Genomic DNA, 26653 nt, shown 5'->3' with positions numbered 1-26653 from the left:
CCTTACATGGAGAATGTCCTTGGGTCATGCTTCTGGTACACTTCTACCACTGTGCTCAAGTCACAAGCTCAAAGGACCTATGGAAGACTCTAGGGCAGCATTTCTCAACCTGGGAGTCATGACCCCTTGGGGGTGTGTCAAATGACCCTTTCATAGGGGTCACCTAAGACCATTAGAAGACAGAAATATTATTATGGTCCACAACAGTAGCAAGATTGCAGTTATGAAGTAGTAATGAAAGTAATTTTGTGGTTGGGGGTCACCAACCACAAAATACAACATGAGGGACTGTATTAAAGGGTCACAGCATTAAAGGCTGAGAACCGCTGCTCCAGGGCTCCCTAGGCCACTGTCTTTTGTGTTCAGTGCTAATGGAAGGGTGCCTCAGAAAGTTCCAGGCTTCTTTTCTCAGAGACCCAGACCAGACCCAAAGGCAGCATGTTTTCAAGATACACAAAGAGAATATCAGTGGGGGTGGTGCTTGCCTTTAAACCCTGCACTCGGGAGGCAGAGGCAGGAGGATCTCTGTGAGTGTGTGAGGCCAGCCTGGTCTATAGAGAATTCCAGGACAGACAGGGCCACACAGAGAAACCCTGTCTCAAAAAAAAAAAAAAAAAAAAAAGAAGAAGAAGAAGTAATGAAGAGCAGGGGCTAATACAGGCCCCTGTGACCCTGAGGGACAATCCAGTCAAGACTAGAGATGTAAAGAGACAAATGGTTTATTCAGGGAGGGGGAAGCTCAAGCCAAAAGTACCCCTCCCCACCCCTGCAAGCTGGCCCGTGAGACCCTGTCAGCCCAGAGTGGGAGACAAGCTGCCAACGCCCAATGCTGTTCCTGATTTGGCCCTCTCAAAGCCCAGTGACATGTGACATGGATGGAGGCTCGCTCTCCTGATACAGGTGGTACCTCTTAAGTGACACCGCTCTTACCAGCCCTCCTGCTAGCCATTACTGTGAAGAGCACCAAATTTCCATATTAGTGAAAGTCTATGGGCAAATTTTCATGAGTGCATTGTGACACATCTGGGGAACAGCTCTTCCAAGCAATGGCAGAGAAATGTCTAGGCTACAATCCTCTTGCCAGACAGGATAACCTATTCACTGGCTTCGCGGCCTCAAAGAGGGCATGGCAGAGCCTCTCTGCTGGACCAGGAAAAAGCCAAGATACTGAGAGCATTCCCTAAGGCGTGGCCGAGGCCAGCCATACTGTAGCAAGGGGGATGCAAGAGGACACACAGGACCCGTCTCCTTCTGACAGACTCAGGCTGTGGAGCCCAAGGGATGGGAACAATGAGGCTGCCTTAACTAGGCACCTAGTGGAGGGAAATGTTCACCAAACCTGACATGGCAGAGCCTGGCTGGACAGGTGGGAAGACTGGCACTATGTGTGCCTGGTTTATGAGAAAGGACCCCAGCTGTCTCACGCCCCTGTGGTAAGGTCACTTGGCCTCACACCTAGAAGTCACAGTGACTGTCACCAAGCAGAAAAGGAGTAGAGGAAGTGAAGGTGTTCTGTTAGGGCTGTCAGAGGCTGTGAGGGGGCAGGGTGGGGCTGGGCTCCTGCCCAGGCGAAAGCGCAGGAGCTTGCAAAGCAGGAGCAACAGGAGGATGGGGTAGTGGAGCTCCGTGCTGAACTCAGGGTGCCTCATTGGATCCGATGCCGCTGCCCTTGTTGACATAGAATGGCCGGTAGTGAGACTGTGGAGAGACAGAAATGGTTAGGGTAGCCAGGTAGTAGGAAAAACCCCTTGCCTGCCCATCCGGCTTAGACTGTGAAGTAGCCTGCAAGATCTACCTATCTTGCTACCAGGAGGTGGCTGGTGATACCATAACGTCTGGGTCCAAATTCTAACTAGAGTCTGTTCCTGTCACTTAACATATGAGCTTGGACATCCTCCCCCTACCCCCACCAATATCCTAATGTCACCATAGCCACCGTGTGCTATAGCATTTTGTGTTCTACAAAACTACACAGCACCGTGCCAAGGGCTTGCCATCGACAGACTCAATTAGATTTTACAACCATCCAATTAAATAGGCGACTATGATCACAGCCACTTTATAAGTAAGCAAACCAGGGCACAGAGAGGCTGGGCAACTTGCCCAAGTCACCAGCTACTGAACAGGGGGAGCAGGATAAGAGACGCAGAGGTGGGACTCCAAACCCCATGACCCCCTGCTCCACTTCCTGGTATTATTCTTGCACTTCACATGTCAGCTTACACTCTCTCTGCTGATTCTCCCTGACAGAAGGGGACAGAAGGAGCACATCACTATGCCAGCTCCCCCTTCCACTGTGCTCCCTCCCCGCCATCCACAATCATGGAGCTCCAGCCTCTCTGGCCAGAGCCTTCCTGACCTCCTCTGTGGATCATGTCATACGACAATTTCAGGGAACTCAGCCCCTTCCTCCTTTCCTCCTAATCCCCACGGAGAACTCAGCCCACCAGGCTGGCATAGAAGAGCAAAATGGAGCTGTCCCTGGCCACTACAAGCACTGCTGGCCTTTGAAGCATCTCAGGAATCAGCCTTGTCCCTAAGTAGGTCAGGCACAGAGCTGTCCCGGCCTCCCAGAAGCCCCTGGTCTGACACTCTTGCATAGTAAAAATCGGGTGTAGGTAAGGCCAGGGCAGGAGGATCTTCAGCCAAGACGTAGGCTAAACCATTGATTCACAGAAGGCAAAACTAAGGCCCAAGAAAGAAAACAAAGCACTGACAAAGTCCCAGGGCTGCTTTAGCCAAGCAGAGCCCGCAGCCAGGTCTCTCTAGCCCTCGGGTCCACTCCAGGGGCCCAAAGCAGCCCTCAGGGTAAGGTGAATAGGTAAGAACTTTTCTTTCAGAAAGGCTGTGTCAATAGCATATGGATTGCAGACCAGTGAACAATGTTGCCATCTGAGAGGCAGGGGCAGGGAGTAAGTGGGGTGCTCATTTCCATCCTTCTCTAGTTAGGGTCACCATATGTGAGAGTCAGAAGGACTATGAGATCAGCCACGCTGCGGAATTCATGTTAGAAATGGAAAAACTGAGGTATGGAAGATCGACTCACACAAGATCACATAGGAAGCTGGTATTGGCTGGGACTGAGGTGCCAGGTCGCCTGAATCTCAGTCCTCACACTACACTGGCCTCCATTCTCCCAATACCAGGTGCCACAGTAGGACAGCACCTTCTGGAGCTTCGGAAGCTGGAGAGCCTTCCCCGTGGGAACTCAGGAAGGTGCACAGGAGGGAGAGAGATGACTCTCTCCCATTATCTGTTTCCCACAGTCCTGCTGCTCCAGTGCCCTTGGGCCCAGCTCTGCATTACATGCAATCGCTTAGCTCTTCTCGCCCACAAATTAAAGACTTTTTTTTTTTCAATTAAACCAGCCCCAGCCGCTCTTTGTAGAACAGAGCAAATCCCGTGCTCTGACCTCAAAATGCAAAAGCAGCAGAAGCGAAGGCTCTGACTCTCATCTCAACAAAACCCTGGTGCTACATGCATGGTTCACTGGATGGCCTCTCAGGACCTAGCAAGCTTTTGGGAGGGAAGCATTAGGGGAGATGAAGCCTCCAGGGTGACAGTCTATGATCAGTGCTATTCCCAGGCAAGGATAAGACTCGTCCCGTCTGCAGGGAAGTAAGTCCATCTCACCATAGTGTTATAAGAATGAAAAGAAGAGCTGGGCAGTGGTGGTGCATGCCTTTAATCCCAGCACTTGGGAGGCAGAGGCAGGCGGATTTCTGAGTTCGAGGCCAGCCTGGCCTACAGAGTGAGTTCCAGGACAGCCAGGGCTACACAGAGAAACCCTGTCTCGAAAAACAAAAAACAAAAAACAAACAAAAAGAATGAAAAGAAGGCCTGGAGAGGTGGCTCAGTGGTTAAGAGCACCAACTGCTCTTCCAGAGGTCCTGAGTTCAATTCCTAGCAACCACATGGTGGCTCACAACCATCTGTAATGGGATTTGGTGCCCTCTTCTGGTGTCTCTGAAGACAGTTACAATGCACTCACAAATACAAGAATGAAAAGAGTCTTGAAAAGGGTATGTGGTTCTGAGGTGCCAGCAGGTGGTCTGGATCCCTTGGCCACACCCTCCTCTGGTGCTGCTTTCTAACAACCCCAGCTTAGGGTTATTAGAGAGTAAATCCTTAAATATACCTTTTTAGTTTTCCAGCTCCCCATGCACAGCATCACCCTTAATGGCCTATATGCTGTCAGAGGTGGAAAGTAGCCCTGGGAGTGAAACCCATTGACCAAGTATTTCACAATCACATACCTCCTGGAGACCAAGCCACCATAGATACTCATTGATCACTTGCAAATACAAACATAGGATGCCTGTGTTACAGGTTATAAACTGAGATTCAAGGCAGTGTGCATTTACCCAGGTCCCCTGCCTGTAAGTCCATTTCTCTATCTTTGCTACATGTTGGTGTAAGGGTCATTGCTGCCTCCCATGCTCCCAGCATGGCTCAGAAGAGTCACTCTCTTCACACAGACTCTGAAAGTCTGTACCGTTGCCAGGTCCCTGGACATGCCTATGTTTGGCAACTCTCCCGGTACACCTTACTCACCAGTAGAGTCTGCTTGCCAGATTTCCAAGTCTGAGGCTGAGCCTTGGGAACTTGGCTCCGGAGGAGGGAGGGATAGCCTGGGAAGACAAAATGCTACAGTTAGAAGGAGCCCTGGCTGGCAATCAGGGAGTCCCACAGATGAAGCAGCTTAGATGCTTGCCCCAAAGTGACCCCCCAAGCATCATCAAGCCCAAGACCAAGTTCAGCCACCTGCAGAGGTGTGCAGCAGCTGGGGTGGTGCGGTTGCCAACTGGAAATCCTGGGAGGTGAAGGAAGGAGGTAGCAAGGCAGATAGAAGGAGGAGGAGCCAGCCAGATGGATGAGGCCAGACAGCCAAAGAACGTTGCCTCCCAAGCTAGGTCTGCACTATGCTGCCAGGATCACCACCCACTGGCCCAGAGAGCTTAATATTCATAGACCTGTCCATTTGCCAGAGTCCAGGACAGCCATTGGGTTAGCAGCCCCTGCCAATGCTGCCCCAAAGGAGGGACTCCTGGCCCCACTGTGCTGGGAGGGTCAAGATGATGTTTCTCATTTATCGAGCACCACTTGTGCCAAGTGTCATGTGAGTCTGCCCGTTTGATCCTTTCTTTTAGCTCAGCAGTTTGCCTGAGTCGCATGCCAGCAAGGAGCTATCAGGACTGTAAACCAAGGCTTGTCAGACCCCAAATTCATCATTCCATTCCTTCTGCCTGGCTCTGGTTGCCTCCCATCTCACCACCAGCAGACCAGGAACCTGCAGAAGAGCAACCATTTGCCAGCGTGACTGTCACTCAAGGCGAGGACAGCAAGCCCAAGGTTCTAGCAGGTGGCTGTCAGTACTTGGTGAGAAGGTGCTGGCCAGGTGAGGCTAGCCTCCCCGAACTCCTTCTCAGCCCAGAGGCCTCTATAAAAGAGGCCTTGACTGAGCGGCACAACGGAAACCCTGCTCAGGCCAGACCACCTATGACTTGGAGAATGAGAAGCTAGAGAGGTTAACGGGGTCGTGTTTGGCAGCCACTATCCAACAAGGCTGTGGCTGCATGCAGTGGGCCCTTCCACCTGCAGAACTTCCCACTGCGCTGAGCCCCTGGAGCTGTCCCTGCACCTAGAGTGGAAGCTACCTGAGAAAGATCCTGTGGGTCCTGGATGACAATGAAAACTGGAAATTGAGACCTCACCTCTCTCTCTTTCCAGAAAGAAAAACCCAAACCAGCCGTAAGAGCTAAGGGTGGGGACAGGGGTGGCCCAGGAGACCAGCCATGGCAGCAGACAGAAGTCCAAAGAGAGGGAGTCAGGATGGTGGGGGCAGGGGACATGCATCTCTCTCTCTCTTTCTCTGAGGAGCCCTGAGGAATAGGGACCAGGATCCCTTAGAAGTGGCAGAGATCTCCCACAGCATGGCCCGCCTGCCCTCCCTACTATGACAGAGGAAGGGGAGGGATGGGAAGCAGGCAGGTACCGGGATTGTTTTTAAACAGCCCACTGCGGTCCAGGGGCTTGGAAAACTCTGCAGTGGCCTGTCCCAAGGTTGTGAACTGATAGGGGGCTTTCCCAGTGCCTGCTGGGAGAGAGAGAGGTGTTAGTGGCATGGGTGTAGGCTTCCAGGAGGCCGAGGCTCTACCACCTCACTGGGGCACTGTGCTTCCCCTGTTCTACAGCCTTGCTTGCACAGACCTGGGAGCTGGGGCTGCCTGGCAGCCCTGACGCTCCCTGCCTGCCTGTAGACCGACCAGGCAGAGGGTGTGGGGAAGGAGTTCTCAGAAACTGGGGCTATCCTGACCCACGGGGCAACCAGGCTAGGCCATTCCTGGTCAGCTTGAAGGTGCTGTGAACTCACTGTAAGTGAGAAGCCCTTCCAAGGAGGGCCTCAGCAGGAGGCTGTGTGCAGTCTGATGGGGAAATGTCTGAGCCAGGGCTGAGTGCTGTTGCCCTCTGCACCATGTGGCCTTCAGGCTCAGCTTGAGCAAGGAGCAGCTAAGCACCTGCTGGGAGCCAGCATGCCAAGGAGTCCCATAGTGTCCCAAGCCTGGCCCAGATACTGGACTTTTCCACAGTGGGGAAACCCTCTACTCCTTTCCTTGCTAGTAGCCCAAGAACCCTGTCCTTGATCCAGGTTGTGCCCTAGCCTGAACTGGACCACAAGGTGATAAAGCCACTTCAAAGGCCACTGTTTGCTATAGGGGAGGGGAGGTCCAGGAAGTGGCCGTGTGGTGTCTCAGACAACTCCTTTCCCTCTTCATCCCAAGGGACAAGCCTCTGATCCTTCCAGAATAAGCATTTGGGTGTAGTGAGAGGTGAAATCCCTCCTCATCAGAGCTGCCTCTAAGGCCTAGAGGGAGAGACAGGAGGGCCCTGACTGCCTCAAGCCTATATACTCAGGATGACCTAACCCCAGGGAGTAGGAAATATTGCCCATTCAACCTGTTCAAGACCCCCAAGGATACAATAGGTAGGTGAGGGCCAAGTACAGGAAAAGAGGGTTAGACCTGAGAGGCCTGATCTCTCCTTCCCAAAGGGGCTGGTACATGACCTGGGGTCTAGTCAGCAGCTGGGAGTCACTGGGCAAACAGAGTTAAATCAACCCCATCACAGAAAGACTGGGGAAGTAGCTCAGAAGAAGCGTCTGAGCCAGGGGGTAGGGAGGCAGAGTGAGTACTCTCTTGCTGTCCCAGCCATCTTTAGGACCCGGTATGTGTGTGTCACACCATAGCCCAGCCTCCTCCCCTGCCTTGGGATGCATCAAAGGCTCAGCTTCCATCTAGGTTGGCACCCTCGCCTCCAGAGCGTGAGGGAGGAACGAGCCAGAGAGGGGACAGAGACTCAAGCAGGGCATGGCCTGTAAGCAAAGCAAGGGGCAGAAAGCGAGCTCACCTTTCAAGGAGAAGGAGGAGTTGCCCTGCACCGTGGGCATGTCCTCAGAGTTCTGAACGGTAGACGAGTACTCCCAGACCCTGGAGGTATAGTTGCCTGGCAGGACAGAAAAGGCATGTCAAACCCAAGTAGGCTGGCATGGAGAAGGACCAGGACATCATCAATCGAACCTTGACCCTTGGTCCCTTGGCTACCTCTGAGGTCAGGATGACACTATGCCTACATCACCTGTCCCCAGTCTTCCCTGCTATAGAAGTTGTGTAAAGGATAGGTGTGCTCCTGCAGGCCACTCTCCTCAGGATAAGATGGTGATTTGTGCGTCTCATGGGGTGTGGAGTGTCCTGTGTTACAGTGCACATGGAGAGATCAAGAGGATATTTCTGTGTTCTCTCCATCCACCTTTACATGGGGTCCCAAGGATCCAACTCCGGTCACCAGGGTTACACAGCAAGTGCCTTTACCCACTAAGCATCTCGTCAGTTCCTGTTCTCAGAATAAGGGCCAAGCCCTTAACACAGCCCACAGGTGCTTGCCATTCTCACCCACTTCCTGGTACCCCAGCCAAGCTGTGACTTCACTTCCTCCAACACTAGCTTCACTCTTGCCAGAAGAGTGGTCCTCAGCTTGGGACAAGCCCTCGTTCCTCATCCTCAGCCAGTTCACATAGCAGGTCTCCCTGTCACCTTCCCCAAGTTCCCTCTGTGCCTCTACCTGCTCTCTCCCGTCCCCCTCCGCCCCGACCTGCCTGGGTCCTGGGCTGTAGTTGGCTGAATAATTGTTCATCTGTGCTGGGGATACGTTTGCCCCTGCATTGAATAGATGCCTACCAGAGCCTTATTTGTAGAACACACTCACTGCATGATTGATGGACACGTGTGCTAATAAATGAACAAATAAGTACCGACACATCCTATCGCTTGGGGACAGAGACCGTTGACATTCCTCTTTGTGGTGCGAACAGGTTAACAGAGAATCACATGCAAGGAGGTTTCTGAGGTGTTGAGGAAGAGGATATAGGAAGAAACAGCAGGGGCACCAAGATGACACTGGAGTCCCCACTAATGGGGCACGCGCCTCAAGTTCTTTCTTGCTCGGCAGCAGAGAACCTTGAGTACCTCCTAAGTCAGGCTCCCTATGCAGCTGTGGCCACGAGCCCATGTGTTCCTCTTGTCCCTGAAGGAGAGTTGAGCGAAATGGGAGCAAGTAGCCAGCCACTCTGACATTGGATTTGGGGACCTCTCTCAGTAAGGGTCAGACACATGGACACACCTCCACAGACCCCACAAACTGGCCACGAAGTGGTTAAAGTGAATTTTCTTGCTGGGTGTGGCCACAGCTGTAAATTTTTTGTATTTGGAGTAGGGGAGGGGGGAGGTAGTGGGTAGGCGGGGACTTCGAGTGTCTTGAGCCACTTTTCCACATTGTTTCGGGGACAGAGTCTTTTGTGATCCTGGAGCTTGCTTACATGGCTGAATGGTCAGTATGAACTCCGGAGTCCCCATTTCCATTTCCCTAGCAATGAGATTACAGGTGCACAGAGCCATGCCCAGCTTTTGCACGTGAGTGGTGGTTGTCAAGCTCGGATCCTTGAAATTTGCTTATGGGGCAAATACTTTACCAACTGAAACAGCCTCACAGCCTCTGCAGCTGTGAATCTTGACCAGTAAAGAGGCCGGCATCGCCCTCTCCACCAGATGGCAGTGCAGTGGCCTTCCAGTTTCCAGGGGTTTGCTCTGAACTAAGGAGTCTTCCTAGGGCTGTCTCAGGGTTGGGGGTACCTGGCCGAACTGGCCCAGTGCTCTCTGTGCATGGCAGACAGTACCCAAGAGCTCCAGCACAAAATCAGCCCCTCCTCCCCACCCCTCCAAAACCGAAGCTTCATGAGCACATGACCCTGACTTGGAACAGCGTTCTCCTTAGCACACGGAGCAGGAGATCCCGTATGTGATAGCTCCCCTGAGAAAAGCAGCCCTCCCCCACACCCAGTTCTGTATAAGGAGCTGTTGTGAAGCTGCCTCTGGCACACCCGTGTCAGGTCATGCCTTCCTTTCCAGTTGCATCTCAGATAAATCATTTTCACCACTGCACGGCAAGTACAAAAGTCAGCTCAGCTCAGGTCCATGGGCCTTCAGTCCTGGTACTTGCTAGGAGAGGCCACCGCAGATAACCTCAGGGTAGACCCTCACCCCATTTCCTGCAACTCCCAAAATTTCTTTCAGGGATAAGAAGAACAAGCAGCCTGGGGATTTTTAAAGATGCTGAGTCTCGGTAGCTCCTCCCCAGTCTAACCGATGACATCATGCAGTTCTGCATAAGCCAATGCAGTTTGCCCCCCCCCCTCAGCTCAGGAGACCCATCCTGCCACCCCACCCCCACCCCGGCTTCCTACACTTGTCTTTTACTGGGTAGTCAATCCATGGCTCAGTCCTGGCACTGACATTCCACTTTCCCACCTGCACCCCTACTACACTGCCCCTGCCTACTGTAAGCAGAGTCCCCGCCTACCTTTTGTGCCAAACAGATTGTTGAAATTCTTCTGGTTGGTCTCCTTGGAGAGGCGGCTGGGCGAGGATGGCTGGTAGGATGTCCGGCCCCCACCTGTGTGGCAGAAACATCATTGCAGAAACTTGGTCCTGATTCAACTCGGGGCCTGCGGACTCTGAGTTGCTGAGAGAATCTTAGTATCCTACACATCTCCCCAAGAACCCTTTGGACTCTTCTGTTAGGAACAGTCCCTGCTTGGGTCTAGCCTGAGGTAGTCACAAAACTCGTATTGGTCACAGTGCCCAGAGCACTAGACTTCTGGGTGTCTTGGGTGCTAAGATGCTCAGTGACTCTACTTAGGAGCTTTGAGAGCAGGAGACTGACAAGCTGACACCCCTGAGCCAGTGCCTGTGTGAACTGGACTTCAGAGGATGGGCTGGGATCTGGGGTTGTAGGAGGAAGGAGAGGCATGACAACAGGGTGGGGGGCGGTGGAGGCTTTGTGTCCTCCCCCAATGACCTAGCTTCCTACCAAGGCTAATGGACCGGCTTGGATCTCTCTCATATCAACACAGCCTGTGGCTTCTCCCTGTTCTCTGCATTGTGCTCCTACACAGCCTCGAGGTCAGGGCCCTCCTGTTGTCTCTACCCCTCTCACCTAGACACCATACACCCAACCCACTGTTGACTCACCCAGCCCTGCACAGCTTGTCCATCCTTTTCTATCACAGCCCTGCCCTCTGCACTGGGCAGAGAGCCCCTCCTTCCCAGGCCTGGGAACTAACTTCTCCAAGGGAGGGGGGTCACCGTCACTCCAGTGGCCCTTTTTCTCTGATCCTCTTGATGTCTTTGCAGCTCCTCCCATGCCTCTCCTTAACCCTGAGCCTGGGAGTTGCAGGTGTCCTGCCCATTCTGTCCCCACAGGGCAGGGACACCAGAGGAACCTGTTTCTTCCACTTATGGATGTCACAACTGAATCACAGGACCAGAGGCAGAGTCAAAAAAAGCTCCTAGCCCTGGAGTCTCACTGCCCCTCTTCACGCAGGCCAGAGGGGACAGTGACCAGCCTCAGGTTGATTCAGTCCTGGCACTCTCAGGGAGCTGTTGTAGGAGGTTGCACTCCCTACACCTGGTGAACAGCAGTGGGGCCCGCTCTGTCCTTGGGTCTCCCTTATGTAGGGAGAAGCAAGCAGAAGCCAGTGGAGTTTGGACTGCCCCATCAGTGCGGTTTGGACATCATCTGGCTAGCCCTTAACCAAGCAGGGCTGGAAGCAGAGAGACCAAGCTGGTGCAAGGCAGACAGGGGCTTTTATGGAGAGAGATGCTGGGGATCTGGCCAGCGCAGTTTGTCCTTTCATTAAACTGGCTAAGAGCAGACCTTTGGGCCAGGAGGGGACAGGACTGATGTCAGAGCCTGGTTCACCCCAGAAATGTCAGAGGGGAAATCCTGGCACCTATCTGCTGCCTAGAACCTTCCAGAAAGCCCAGGTGTTGTTATGAAAGGCGGGATGCAGAACTTCCTGTCTGATGAGCTCACTTCTTCCTAGCCCTGCGGATTTATCTGTCTGTCAGTGACTGCTCAGAGCCTCTGGCGCCTCTCTCAAGCTAAATGCCTTCCCAGATCTTCCCCCTCCCACTCCACCCTCCATTCTCCAGCACCCCCACTTCGCTCTAGGCTCCCTGGCTCCCACATGCACCTGCACACCCCCTCTACCCTGGGCCTTAGGCCTGGGACGCCCACCCTTATGGTAACAAGCACTGTGGTACTTTGTTCCTGGTCTCTAAGAATGTTCCAGACTATTCTGAGCCAAGGATAGGGAGACCCTGACCTAGAACCCACCAGGCTGTCCCCCAGGAGGGCAGGTTAAGGAGGCAGGTGACTCAAGGGGAAAATGCAGACTGGCCCTAGAGGCAGCAGACCTGCCCAGGGCTCACTGTTTGCAACTTGGGCAGAAGTTCCACACAGCTCTGGCCTACCAGGGAGGAGTCTGGAAGATGCTCTGAAGGACAGAAACCACAGTAGTGACGGGCTGCTTTAGGGGACCGATGCATCTAACGAGCAGAGTGCTGAATAACCTGCCATCAAACCAGGACACGTGTCACCCCTGAGAGAATGGAACCGATGCAGGTGCCAGACACACTGAGTCATGGCCACTCTGCCCAGGAAGAACCTATCTGAGATGGGCTTTGAACCACTACCGTTGGTAGCACACTCCCTCACCCTTGGGCGTGAGGTACATGGAGTATCTCTTCATGGTGTCAGGCGTACTCCACTCATTCCCATAGCTGCTTGTGTAGCTGTTCATGTAACGATGGTCTCCACCTGGAAGAGAGGGTGGGTCAGCAGCGGGAGAGATGGGGAAGAGGGGCTGGCCCACAGGGAGTCAAACCCTCACAAAGAACATGACAACACGGTGTCCACACGCACCCTGCTCCTCCAGTGAGCTACTTTCCAGTCATTCATCTTCTGGCGAAGGCTATTGTGTGCATGGTAGATATAGCCATTTCTTATTTGATTTCTACATCAATTCTTGGGCAGATGTGAACATCCCCACGTGACAGAAAAGGAAATCAAAGTTTGGGGTAAAGGTAGTGATTTGCCAATGGTCAAGGGATTGGATCCCTCACTCCACTTCAGTCCCAGCCACTGCTGGCAGCATCAGGCGGTGGACTGAGGTTCTCTCTTGGCCTCTGTGGTCCAGGGATCCAGTCAGATGTGTAGGGTAAGCTGCACACAGCTGCAGACTCTCAAACTCCAACCCTGTCTCTCAGTGTCCAACTCTACCCTTACCTTGTTGCCCTCCACCCCACTCCTGTCCCTTACTACTGCCTGGCTACTGTTTCCTCCAGCCTTCCCATGCTCTCAGGTAAGGAGCAGATGGCTCAGACCTATCCTTCATCTTCATCTCCATCACCATCAGCATCTAGCAGGATCCTGGCACCCAGTAGACTAAAGGTATTTGTCCAGCTCTGGTCCCACTAAACCAAGGATCTCTGAGGCCTGGGCCTGGGCTGGTGAAATGCATCCCTGGTCTAGTAGCAAGCCATCATCAAAGAGCAGCAGATGGTCACTCTAAGGTCTGACTCACATGCAACCCATCCTCTGCCTCCTGTAACAGATGCCATCCAGCCAAGAGTCAGCGGTGACAAGAACATGACATTGGCAAAGGAGGCTTCCCCCTAAGGCCTGCGGCACAGGTGCAGGCCAGCTGAGTCAGCACACTCATCCTGGTGCTATCGCACTACACACTTTACATAGGACGCCGAGCCACACCTGCACAGACTGTGGCAGGAATCATCATGACCTAGAAATGGGACAATGAGCCACCAGGAGGCTGGGTGGGGCTACCCTACCCTAGCTAGGACTGTCCTCTCGCATCTGCCCAAACCATACCCAGGGACTCTCCTGCAAGGTTTGTACCACAGAGACTATAATGGCCCTTCTTTAAACCACAGTGGTAGTGGCCCTGTTTAAGATGAGAAGCCATAGCATCCAGATCAACAGTGGGAAGCCCAACAGCATGTCCTCCCCATCGGCTGGGGGCCCTTTGAAAGGCTGCTTCTCTGAATAACAACCTGGACGTTTGCAAGATGCAACACCCTGCCAGAGAAAGGAGAAAGGCCAAGGAAGGAAAGAACTCAGCATAATGCCCATGTCCAGGGGAGCCCTTCATCACACCAGCTGTCATCATTCCCATTAGGATCATGGCTATTGTCATTAGGGAAAGGCTGTCAGGGTCTGAGTGCCATTCTAAGCCAAATGATTGTCTTGCTAAAATTACTTATCTGTCCTTAGGTGTGATTGAATGTCCCCCTCCCATTTTTCACAACGATACTGTGTGGTATAATGCATATGTAGTCTCTGAGCCTTCTCGCCTGGGAAGAGTGACATGCTGCACCTGGAGACCAGACAGAATCACTTCCATTGGTGCTGATGACTACTAATGAGGCCCAATCAAGTTGCTTTTGAAGATCTTGCATTGGGGCTTGGCCTTGGAGAGAGTACCCAGGCTTCAGGCCCTAAAGGGAGTGGGATTGCATGGAATAGGGCTTAACAGGGCAGTTCGTCAGGTTAGGAGGCTTTCTGTGAGATAATTCAGGTGATCTCTACAGAGGAAAGCGTGACGCAGAGAAGAGCTGATGAGTCAGAGAGACACGCCAGGTTCCATCACGGCCAACCCACCAACAGGCCAATTTTAGCCTGTGGGCCTAACACTACTCATCACAGTCATGGTGACAGGCCTCCCTCCCTCCAAGCCCAGATGTAATTCTGGGTTACTTATGAAGCCTGTAACCCATCCATTCAAAGCCAGCCCATTCAAGCACCAGCAGTATGCAGCTGCTAGATTAGAGCTGACAGTCAGATGGAGACTTGAATGAAACCAGCCCTTGACTTTAATGAATGGCCCACAGAGGAGGTACCTGTACAGCAGTTCTCAGAGTCTCTCCACTCTAGATACCCCTTGTAATAGCTGCCAGTTCAATGGGGGTACTAGAAGCCCTGAACCCAAGTCTGAACATATCTAGTGGATGAGTGAATAGGGACCATGAGGAGTCAGCTAGCTAGGTTCTTGTCTATGTCCGGCAGCAGGAATTGACTGAGAAATACACTCAGCCTCAGACCTGTGGACAAGGGAGGACCTACCATTTTCCATATGGTTCCTCTCAATGAAGTTGCGGCTCAAATCGGCCTTGCACATCTTCTCGACATGACGCATGCACACATTGAGTAAGTCATCCTTGCAGTTGCCAAGAGACTGTCCCAGTCCCTCTCCCTCCAGCAGGACATGGTAGGTGGGCAGAGGTGGAGGGAGAGAGTAATTGCTCATCAGTGCACCAAATTCCTACCGAGAAAGAAAAGCAGTTGTTGACTTTGCCAGTCTTTGTGAGTTATGGGGAGCTTGGTCTACAAGGGAACTCTCGGTCTAGCTGGGAACTGTGCTGAGAGCCAGAAGGGCTGAGTTTTAGGATCAGCTCAATAGCTAGCCTTACTTTTCCTCACTGGACAGATGAATCAACTAAAGTCAGCCTCTACCGAATTAACATTCAGATGAGAGGCTCCATGGCTCCCACCACTGATGTGTATGTAACATATGTACTCGGGAAGTTGTGAAAGTAACACAGACTGTGTAAACTTTAGGGAAAAAGATAAAGAGGCGTGTGAAAACACTAGAACAATGAGTGCATTTCCATCTTGACAGGCTTACTCACTTCTGCCTCAATCCTTCTGTGGCTCTCACACATCCCTTCTCCCTTTCCGGAGCATCCTTTCTCCCTTTTCGGAGCATCCCTAAGCAGCCTGCAAGACGCTTTCCAAACTGCACCTCCTCTACCAAGTTGTCCTTAGTGTGATCCAGCCCGCCAGCCCTTCTCTGAATTTCCATAGGCACTTATCTCCTGAGCCACATGCTTTATCATTTAATTACACACTTTTCCATATTGTTCTCTAATTGTACACGTCTTATCTTCCCAGTTGGATTGCAGCTGCCTGGGGGCAGAAACCATGTCTTATACTCTATTCACCATGCCACCTGATAGAATCCTGCCTGCCCAGGAGTATCAAAACATTCTAGCAGACAGAAAGATGGATGCATGAATACACAAACAGACTAGATCAAAGATAACAAATACTAAACGAAATGCTCTCGTGCCACTCCTCCCTTTCCCTAAGCAGGCATTACTAATTAATCACAGAACTCTTTCTTATCAACCCTAGAGCACCACTGGGTCCACAGCAGTTGAACTTGGTACAAGGTGACATTTGCGTGCCATCCTTAGAGTAGTAGGAAGAGTAGACTGGATAGAAAAATAGACAGGAGGATTGGTAGAGAATGGATAGTGAGTGGGTGGGTAGTAAGTAGATGAGTGGGTTAGTTGGTTGGTAGTGAGTGGAGGGGGAGATGGGTAATGAGTGGATGGGTGATAGGTGGGTGGATTTGTAGGCACTGAATGGGGTAATGGATGGATAGATGGATAGATGGATGGATAGATAGGTGGGTAGATGGGTGAATGGATGGGTGGGTGGATGCTAGGTGGATGGGTAATGGTAATGGATGGGTGGATGGATTGATAAATGACTAGTGAACAGATAGGTAATGGGTGGGTGGATTGATGGTGAGTGGATGTGTAGAAAATGGAAAGATGAATGAATGGATTGACAGTGGGTAGATGGATAGGTAGTGAATGGATAAGGAATGAGTGGATATATGGATAGATGGATGGATAGTGGGTCATTAGGCAATGAGTAAATGGGTCATCATACATGGATGGGTAATGAATGAGGGCCTGAGAAACTGGATGAGATGAGCAACGGGACCAAGGATTTGAGTGGTGGAGTCGGCTACCTGCAGAAACAGCACTGAGTCACTGATGCTGTGCAGCTGCTCTCGGGTCTGCTTGTCCTCATGCAGCACCTTGGCCCTCTCATCCAGAGCATCCACGATCACCTTCACTTGGTCTACGGCGTCCTGCTCCCGCTGCTCCAGTGCAGCCCTTACTTCCTCCTTCTGCTTCTCCAGGTCCCTCACCAGGTCCCTGAAGTTCTGCTCCAGGATAGCCTTCTCATTGGTGGTGAAGCTCTAGGTCCAGGATCAGAGGAGGGTTGAGGAAGAGTGGCATTAAGGAAACAACCCTAGGTTTCCAACAGACTCAAAGAACCCCAGGGCCCTGACTTGACAAGCCTACTTGTCTACAAATCTCATTTGAAGGCATCATTGGGCGATGCCTCTTATGGATAACCATGCCAGTGCGTATGTTATTGCTTTAGGTGGATTGTTTTGTTATTGTTGTTGCTTGAGACAGGATTACAAGTAAACTAGGCTAGCCTCAGACTTCTTATGTAGTCAAGGTTGGCCTTGAGCCTCTGACCCTCCTACCTCTACCCACTGCGTGCTGAGATTACAGGTGTGTGTCACCTGCACATCTGTCTGCAGGTGTTTCTTATGGCCCACTCTTCCGTATTTACTGTGGCTCTCTCCCGTGGGTGGGTCAACGTGAGCCACTATTCCATGCTCAAGTGACTCTCTACAAGCCCCCACAGTCTCCCACAAGTCAGGGTGTGCTTGATTAAACCCCAACTAGACCAAACATTATTTGGAAAGTAAATCCGCTGGCTGTTCTTGAGGCCAGGCTCCGCAGTCAGTAACTTTAGATGGGTTTGCAATTATCCAAGCCACAGCAGACATACTGTTTACCATGCCGTCCCAAGTAGAAAAGAATGTGTATTTAGTAGTTGGGTAGTCTGGTGGGCAGAGCAGCCATTAGGTGACATTGGAAGATACACAAAGGAGGAACGGCTCTAGAGCCTTTGTTTGCTGGCTCGGGTGATAGGGAAAAGCCTACCCCAATGGCCTAGGCTGAGAAGGAAAGTGGGAGGGAACGTCAAAGGGGGTGGGAGGAGCCTAAATATGGGTATCATCAAGGGCCAAGGCCTGGAGCAGCATCGGAGGTCTACCTTCTCCCAAGCAACACAGGCAAGTGAGGGCACAGCTGGATCGAGAGCCTCAGGCTGCTCACCTTGATCCGGTCTTTCTCCTTTTGCCACTTCTCAGCTTCATCTTCAATCTCAATGATCTTCAGCTGCAGCTGTTCCTTTTGCAGTGACAGCTCAGTCTGTAGGGACAGTGTAGAAGTCGAAGTTGTCAGGAACAGAGAGGGGCAGGGGAGGCAAAACCAGAGAGCCAGGCTGGCAATTCACCTTAGAGCAAACTCAGGCACTTCAACATTCATCCGTATAGCCCTTCACTCAGCTAACGTTATCAGTACCTCAGATCTGCCAGGCTCTGTGCTAGTGGCCAAGGATCCAGCAATATATCCAATACCATACGTCTGTGTTAATGGACCACTAGGGCTCAGCAGCTTGGCTGTATCCTTATAGGAGCTAAGCCTCCTAGATCCTTCCCACCTAACCCAAAAGGTGAGAGACTGGCTCCTTTCAGTGGGCCTAAGCCATGGGTGAAAAAGAGGATGTGAGCTCAGCTCCGGTTCAGGGGAGCCCTGCCCAGGGAGTGTCTTGTAGCAGAAACCCCATGCAGCGTTTCTGTGGCATGACGCAGGCCCGGTGTGGCAAGCAAGAGCTAGGGTTGTTGCCGCCGGCACAGACTCCGTCTAGGCAGGCACAGCTGTAAACCTGTTTATAAGAAAGAGAGCGTATCTGCAGTGTAGGCAAGACAGGAACACTCCCCCAGGCTCCCTGCAGGAAAAAAAAAAAACAAACTACAGGGTGAGGCCAGAGGCCAGGCAGGGGAGGAGAGGGCCTGAGACCCCTGTTCAGAGACTGTTGGACCCTGTGGTAGGCTTAGAAGAAGCTCTGTCAGGAGGGCACTGAGACATCAGGATTTCATTCACCCTTGGCTTCCATGTGAGGAAAGCCTTTCTCTGAAAAGTAGCTGTAACTGAGGCAGATTGGAGACATGAAGCTAAAGTCAAGGCTATCCCATGAGTCGTGGGCACCTCTGTTTTTTTGCCTGGGCCTCATGTGGGTTCCCAAAGCTTTGTCCAGCTTGGAAGATAAAGGAGTGGTCCTTCAAGGAGGTCAAGCATGACTCAGAGCTTCCCAGAACCACTGGGGTTTGAAAACAGACCTTACCCATCTCTTTAGCCATCTCCCTGAGGAACCTATAAGAGCACCTTGGCTAAGGTGAAGAAATCACAAACCGTGAGGAAAATGAGCTCTCCTGGCAAGGAGTCAATGAGCAGCTGGGCCTGCAGCATCAACAGCTGCTTTTGAACAGACCTCGAACTAACGGGTGCTGAGGTGGAGGCTGAGGAAATGCCCTGGGATGCTCGCTGCATGGCTTCTAATGGTTAATAGGTTCCCATTGGCCTTTTAGAAATGGTGTCCAGAGGTGTGAAAGACAGGGACTCAGGGACCACAGAGAACCCCCAGACAGAAAGTCCTGCTTCCATGGCTTGTCTACCACCACCACACTCCCAGGCTCTCCAGGCAAAAAGAGTCTAAGATGATCTCAGCAAGCACCTGTCCCACCGCCAACATCTGAAAACCCCACAGCATGGAAAATAGCATCACCAGAGAGGAAGAGAGGCTTGCAGGAAGAGATGAGGGTGGGGACTTGGCTGGGTCTTTGGAACAAAGCTTGAGAGAAGACACAGTGGGGTGGGGGCAGGGACGAGAACAAAGAGAGTAAGTCCCACTCTCCAGCTCTGCTCTTCCAGGGTGAAGAGTGGAAGTGCCCAGGAAACACTTGGCAGAGCTAGTGATCTGAAGACCCTAATGTGGTCCAGGCCTGAGCAGTAGCTCTGTACCCTGAGGAACAGACAAAGTGGAATAAGGGGTGTGTCCCAGCAACTCTCCCATCCTGAAAGAATTCCTGGGGAGACCAGGGTCCAAGTACAGCAGAAGGCCTCCCATATTCTGCAGCTGAGTCTTTCAATAGATTGAGACCCTTAATTGCCACCCGCAGGCAGACCGTGGGGCCTTACAAGTCCCTTCACTTCCCTGTGTTCTAACTCTATCTGTGCTGTGGAGGAAACCTGAGCACCCATACCCACTACAGAGGGTATAGGAGAGAGAGATGGGGATCACCAAGTGAAGTTCTCAGAAAGCATCTGGCACAGAGTAAGCACTGACTGAGTGATGTCCCCATGGCCACTTCTCTATGGCACCTCCCAGGCGGGGCAAGAAGGTAGACATAGCAAGTAGGGTAGTGGCAGATGTGCTCAGGTGACTGAGACGTGTTAGATGGTGAGGCTGGTACGTGGGCCCTGATGGAGACCAGATGTGGTATAGACACAGTCAGGATGTGGGCAGACTGAGGGGTGGACAGTGGCTGGGACATCAAACTTAAAATGTAAGATATCCACTTGTGTGGAGGTCCCTGGGGGAAGCAGGAAAGAGGTAGAAAAGGCTGAAGACAACAAAGCCCTGCTAGTGGGAGAAGATGAATGCCAGAGTTAAGAGCTGGAGGTGAGCAGTGGTGCCAAGAGACACCTATCAAGAGCTGTGTGGTGAGCCCACAGCTGGGTGAAGCCTCTTCCTAGGAGAATGGATTGGCTAGCCAAGAGGAAGGAACGAGGTCCTGAGTCCAAGGGATAAAGCTCAATGCAGTTTAGGCCATGAAGCATTTAAGCTAAGGACAAAGAGAGATCATCTCCTGAGAGTCTATTTTATGAAAGGCAGGGAGGGAAGGGGGAGGGCAGGGGCCATCTGAGGTCTGGAGAGGAGAGAGGAGGTGTTGCCCAGTCACCTATGTTGGCAGGAGGAGATGGCCAGCCTGGGCACGTGTAAGGGCAGGATCAGAAGCGGAGACACGCTGTCTGCATCAGTGGGCGGCAGAATGGGTCAGGGCAGAGGAGAGACTGGCCCTCCTCTTCTCTAAGGCTCTAAAGATGTCGGACGCAGGTTAGGAGAGGCCTGGTACCCCCACCACTGTCAGCAAGACCAGACCTGCAGAATACAGTGTATTTGTGACACTGGGAGTAGTGTCACTGTAATGGTTCCTTCTCTCATCTAGGAGGAGTCCTGCCCCATTGAGGACAGCTGCTAGGGTCAGATCTCTAGGGATGTGCCTCAGATCTTCTTAGTGTTTGTCAGGTTTTTTTTTCTGCATAGAAAGTAACAACAGGATGTCCAAAGATGCCATGACTATAGGTAGAGGAAAGGCATTGGGCTACTGGGCATCTCCTACAAGCCAAAACCCTGTGGAGGTCAACGGAGGTAGCCACACATTGCAGAAGCAGCAACCAAGACCTGTAGCTGGTCCAAGTGTGCACATTGAGAAAGAGATGTAAAGCCAACTTGTAATCGCAGGACCCACTTCTTATTCTGTGGCCTTCAGAAGCAGCTCTCAAGGTAGGAGTCTAGAAATTCCTAGGACATAGACCTTGTCCTTTACCGTATTCCTTCCTGCTTGGAGCTGGTGAAGTTCAGCAATTTTCCCTTCCTACTGTGCGCGCACACAGAGGCTCCAGCTACCACTCTCCTACTCCCCTTGACACTCCCCCAGATGACTGACAGGCCTCAGCTCCCTAGTGTTCCACCACTCCCCATTCCTCCCTCCTGGCTTCCTCCCACTCTTTGCTTCTTTCCCTACACCCTGCCCAGGCCTGTCCCTAAATGTTTCCTTTGTTCCCTTCTCCCACACTGTCTGGGGCCTCTCCTCTGTAATGGCAAGGATGGCCCTTGTGTGGGTCACCCAGTATTAAAATCCTTGTGGCCTTGAGTGAGTAAAAGCCCCCTGAGAGTAGAAGGATGGCACATCCTGAGGCACTTCAGCCTAGACTGGCCATCAAGCATAGACATATTCATGCACTAGACAGGTGAACTAGCAGGGCCCCAGGAAAGAAGAATCTGGCCGGCCAAGATGTTCCGTCAGCCTGGATTAACTGCATGGGCCCTGGGCTGTGACATTTACCAAATGAGCCAGTTAATTGCCAAATTTGTACTCTCAGACACATAGTAATTACCTGGATAAGAATCTGAAGTGCTGAATAGATTTCATATTTCTATGCTCGCATGTCAAATGGCCGCGTATCTGTCCATCGGCTTCACTGAGGGTCCCCTCGCACTCCCTCTGCTTCCTCCTGCCTCAGGTCGAGGGATGATGCCAGCTAGAGTTCGAGCCTTCATCCTGGCATCTACAGACCCTACAGCTGTCACTACCCATCCCTAAGCTCCCTTTCCCTCGTGGGGAAGTGGGCTACTGTCCTCTGCCCAACTATACATTAGAATCCATGTGAACCAGAATGTTCCAGCGCAGACTGGGACTCTGTTCTAACAGTTCACGGAGTGACCACAGCCTGAAGCCTGTTGTTTAGAGGCCATTGAGTTTGATGATCATAAGAAGACTCTTCTAACCCTGCTCGGGAAAGAGGCTTGAAGTGGTAGAGAGAAACCCTCTATCCCACCCCACCCCAGATCTTCGTCCCTGCCTCTGTGTGAGTCCCTGCATCACTGAGCCTGTCCCCCCACCCATATCCCTCAGGGCTGGTTCATTCGTAACCATGCAAATGCTGAGCCCAACCCTGGCCCACATGAGCTCCATAGAGACTGAATCACTAACCACCTGCCTGGTTCTCACTTTCCAATCCTTAAATTGAGTCCCCTCGTCGTCCAACTGAACATGCCCGTCTCACACCTAGACCCTGAAAATGCCCAGAGAGATTCTAGGCACTCCAGCTTTTAGTCTGGCTCTTCTTCCTGAACCCCAGTTCCCACCATCTGCTCAAGGAGCTTTCCTCCCCAGACGAGCACAGCAAGAAACCCAAGGACCAGTGGCTGCATTAGCCTGGTACTCTAGTGGCTCAGCCTTGCTCAGAGAATTGGGCAAGAAGATGAGAAATCAAGCCACAGGGCAAAGTAAGAGAACTGAGCTAAATGGGGGTGTCTAGAATGTGGACAAGACACTTAGTATGAGTCCCTGTGGGGTAGCACTCCAGTCTGGATGTCATCGAGGTATACCTTCCTATGCCAATGATGTCAACCCAGAGACCAAGTCAAATGCACCTTAAAACAGGGCCACCTGGAGCAGGCAGCTGTAGCTGGAGGGACTGGGAATGGTTAGGAAGGACCATGAATAAATACGATATCCCTCTTCATCTTACCTCCTAACATAACCTGAGAAAACCCAGAGCTATAAACTGGACCAATGAGCATCTATGGGATATTGGGACACTGAAAGTAGAGAGGAAAACACTGAGATCTACTAGAGGAAAGGGCCACCATCATGTGTCACAGCATATGATCTTTTCCCAGCACAGCTCCAACTCTGTACATAAGATGGAGGTCCGGGAGATGAGTGTCATCTTCAGCTTTGTGCAAATAACCTAGACATTGCCTAATGACCTCACCTGGCCTCACCAGCAGGCTGCAGAGCTGGTTCTGCCTGTTTCTTTGCACAAAGGCATGTGGGAGCTGGTGTTCGGATGCCTTCAGAGGATGCCAGAATTGACACTCTGCTTCACCTCAATCCATCAAACCACCTCCCCTATTCTGGGTCAAAGCCCCCCCCCCCCCAAGTCCAACATCCCATAATAGCCGGCCCCAGATAGACTGCTTCAGTGCTGTCTTCTGGATGCTCAATCCCACTCCTCTGTCTATCCTTGTGTTGCAAGAGCACAGACAGGTGAGTTGTTACCCCAAGTCCCCACCAGAGCAGCCACTCCAGTATCCCATTCCCTCCCGAGGTGATCTCAAATATTGCAAGAAGACCTAGGCACATCTTTCTCCGGCCAGAATACACAGCCAGGTTCCATCCTTTCCTTGAGTGTGTTCCCCTTCCTCCATCTGTGGGGTGAACAGGAGACCGTGAGACTGTGAATGCTCCATTAAGCCTGGTATTCTCCCTCTGCAATTCCGTGTTTACACTTCTGCATACCTGGGAGGGTGTCCTATCTTGCTTGTCTGTCTAAGACTCTGTGTCTCTACCAAGCCCTCAGAGTCAAGGACTGTCTGAGCCGTACAGCAGCCCCTGGCTGAAAATAACAAACTCGGAGCTCTTGTGTCTCCAGGCTAGGATGCCCACACCTTCCTGCCCTCTGGAACCAGCTCTTCTGCAGACGCTCACAGTGGAGCCAAAGTTTGCCCAGAAAAGAGGCCAATGTGTACACCAGGCTTTCGGGAGAGGTAGGACCTGACACCTTTGCTTTCTGTACCTACTTAGCCCCACTTCTCATCCCAGAGTCCTCAGAGACTTTTCTAAAACTCCTGGGGCTTCACAGAGAAATGTGGAAACAGTCTAGAGCAGTGGTTCTCAACCTTCCCAATGCTGTGACCCTTTAATACAGTTCCTCATGCTGTGGTGACCCCCAGCCATAAAATTGTTTTCCTTGCTACTTCATAACCGTAATTTTGCTACTGCTACGAATCATAACGTAAATATTTTTGAAGATAGAGATTCGCCAAAGGGATCTGAGCCACGGGTTGAGAATGGCTGGTTTAACCCATGCCTCAGTTTCACATGGAGGGAACTTAGTCACTGTCTTACATTTCATGACTGGCAACCTCCTAACACCAGGCCTGAGACTGGTTCCCAGGACCCTCCTTCTGTTCTGAATCCCCAAGCACAGTCCCTAAGAGTAGGCTTTACGCTTCCTCTCTCTGTCTCCCATCCTGAAGCTAAAAGGTCAGGCTGGAGCCAGGGGGACACTGGAGTCAGAGGATACTGGGGCCAGGGACTGAAGAAGCTGAAGACACCTTTGGGAGCCAAATGAAGTGTCTAGAGAGGATGTCAGAGTCTGTTCCCACCTGTGACTCAGAACCTGCTGCCCAAGGGTGAGAGCAAGAGGCACAGAGTGAGTGACCAGCAAGCATGTGATCACAGAGCCAGGTACAAAAGCTGACAAGAAAGTAAAGCCCCAGCACTGGCCACCAGGAAGGTTTGCCCCTGGGGAGGCCACATGCTGGCTTAACCCAGAATACCTTCCCCAGGTGCAACACATCCGCAAGTCTCCACTTGCCTCTGCTCCTCCCTGTGGAAGTACCGCCTAATCGCACACAGGGAATTTGCGCAAACACACTTACGTAGCCCGTACATAAATATGGGCAGACACCCGCGTGCGTATAAAACACACATTTACATCCACCCACCCACACATGCTCTCGATCCAATGCTGTCCACCCACCACAGGTGCAGACCTGTCGACTGGAGGAGCCACACAAACAAAGGGCACAGGGCCCAACTGAGAGCAGAGAAAGGGATGGGGGTGGGGTGGGGTGGGATGATGGGAGTGGCTTCCAGATCAGGGCAGAGCAACCAGCTGCAGGACTGCAAATGCAAACCTGGAACCAGAAAAAATGGGTACTCAGGAGCCCTCAAGTTCCCCCTGAGAGTCTCCCTGCCTTAGAATCACCTGTGAACACAGGCCGGGGTAGAGGGAGACAGAGATGGAAAGAGAGACAGAGAGAGAGATGGAGAGAGAAGACAGACAGACAGACGACAGACAGACAGACGACAGACAGACAGACAGACAGACAGACAGACAGACAGACAAAGAGACAGAGACAGATCAGCCAAGCAGAGTCCAGGAGAGAGTTCCAAATCCTTCAGTTTTACACTCCAGCCTGACTTAGATTCGTCTCGTGAGCTCTGCCTAGCTTTTACTCTTATGTTTGCTCACTTATGGGATGCCCCTCTTGTAAGATCATTGGAAGTTAGAGAGTGACCTCTGGCCCCCAAGGTGGAGGTGAAGAGGAGGAAGAAATATTTTCTAAAAGCAGAGCACCGTGAAGACTTAAGTCCCCAGTGAGGATCAAAGTGGGAGGGGTAAAGGAAGGCAACGAGGGGCCTAGCAAGTCACCTCCTTCTCGGCCTTGGCCTCCTCCACCGTCACGGTGCTGTGGTTCTTGTGTTCCTGGAACATGCAGAGATAACAGATGCAGGTCTGGTCGGTCTGACAGAAGAGCTCCATAGTCTTGCCGTGCAAGGGGCATTTTCGGGCCTCGAAGTCCCGGATGGGCTCAAGCAGCTGGTGGTCCCGGAAGGCAGCGCCCTCCAGGTGGGGCTTCAGATGCAGCTCACAGAAGGAAGCCTGGCACACCAGGCAGGACTTGACGGCCTTCTGCTTGTTGCCGATGCAGGAGTCGCACAGCACCTCCTCGGAGCCCGACTTAGCCCGCAGCAGGAGGCTGGAGTCAGCCCTGGGGTAGCTATTCCTGCGGACTTCCGCGGGCTCCACGATGGTCACCGTGGGTTTGCGGGGCTCGGAGAAGATGGACTTTCGAAGCTCCCCCTTCTCAGCAAAGGTCACAGGGGGTTTCTTAGAAGCCCCCAACTGGAGCCCCGCATAAGGGGACCTCCTGCCTTCCGCAGAGTCCATGCTGAAGTAACTGGAACTTTTGTCGTCTACGGACTCCACGAACTGGATGATAGGCCTGCGCCACTCATTGCTGGAAAATAGGCCACTTTTCCCCTCCCCTGACTTCAGGGCGCTGCCCAGGGTCTTGCCCTCTGTCACCTCCCCACTGTGCCCGTTGGTTGTCTTGGTGTCCTTGCTGTCGACTTTAGTGCCATTCTCTAGGCTGCCGTTGGGACCCGGTGGGCTGCGAGCGTCCCTGGCTTCCGGGCTGGCCCCATTGCTCCTGGAGGCATCTGCACCTTCCATGGCAGGTCACTTACTAGCCTGATTCTGCTGGTTGGGGTCTCCTGGCAGGTGACTTCAGCGGATGTCTCGGGCACGGAGTGGGGCTGACAGCCGGAGCCCAGGGACACACCTGTGGGGAGAAGGTGGGGCAGGAGGAGGAGCCATAGGAGGAGCATCTTGACAAAACGGGCCCAGAGAGACAGGCGGAGCAGAGTGGCTAATTACCTGGGCCACGCCCGCACATTCATCCCTAGCCCCGGATTTTAAAGAAGTGTTTTTTTTTACCTCCCAGTTGTATTACTTCCCACCACTGACAACCAGTTAGGCTGCTTCCAGCAGATGAACTTCTGGCAGGAAGGCGGAGCCTCTGTCCTCACAGGTGGGCAGGCTTTGAGGAGGTCCGTGCCCCTGAGGGCAGAAGGTGAGGTGTCCACAGAGGTCCACGAGACAGAAGGCTTTTTAATTGGGTCACACAAGCCAAATCGCCTTGTAATTTGCGGGCTGGACATCAAAAGCAAGTCTCCACCCTAGGACAGCACATTCTGAGGGAAGCTGTGGCCAGGGTCTTATTTGCACAACTTGATTCTAACCAGTTTGCAACTGATGTCTTAGGTGTTTTACATGTCTGAGCTTATTTAAGCCTCTCTACAATCCTCAGTCTGGCTCTCTCCCTCTCCCTCTCTCCCTCTCCCTCTCTCCCTCTCCCTCTCCCTCTCCCTCTCCCT

General features: G+C 52.3%; 1 protein-coding gene across 3 annotated transcripts; it reads right to left on the bottom strand.

The window, feature by feature from the left end:
* Positions 1-695: 695 nt before the first annotated feature.
* On the bottom strand, positions 696-26058 carry Trim29 (tripartite motif containing 29). 3 transcript variants are annotated; one of them, XM_031344485.1, is made up of 10 exons: positions 25146-26058; positions 17406-17501; positions 16235-16468; positions 14536-14734; positions 12112-12213; positions 9913-10005; positions 7408-7503; positions 5996-6097; positions 4555-4631; positions 696-1698 (listed from the first exon to the last, which is right to left on the bottom strand). In XM_031344485.1, exons 1-10 carry the CDS (start codon positions 25947-25949, stop codon positions 1636-1638), a joined length of 1866 nt encoding a protein of 621 aa, XP_031200345.1. In that variant the 5' UTR covers positions 25950-26058; the 3' UTR covers positions 696-1635. The 3 variants fall into 3 exon arrangements, with proteins under 3 accessions (XP_031200345.1, XP_031200346.1, XP_031200347.1); XM_031344486.1 differs by having other exon boundaries at positions 5996-6094; XM_031344487.1 differs by lacking the exon at positions 5996-6097.
* Between the last annotated feature and the right edge of the window lie 595 nt (positions 26059-26653).

Source organism: Mastomys coucha, unplaced genomic scaffold (assembly GCF_008632895.1).
Source record: "Mastomys coucha isolate ucsf_1 unplaced genomic scaffold, UCSF_Mcou_1 pScaffold23, whole genome shotgun sequence".
In the NCBI taxonomy this organism is placed as follows: Eukaryota; Metazoa; Chordata; class Mammalia; order Rodentia; family Muridae; genus Mastomys; species Mastomys coucha.
The sequence above is the reverse complement of the archived record's forward strand: the minus strand, read 5'-3'. Positions and strand labels throughout refer to the sequence as shown.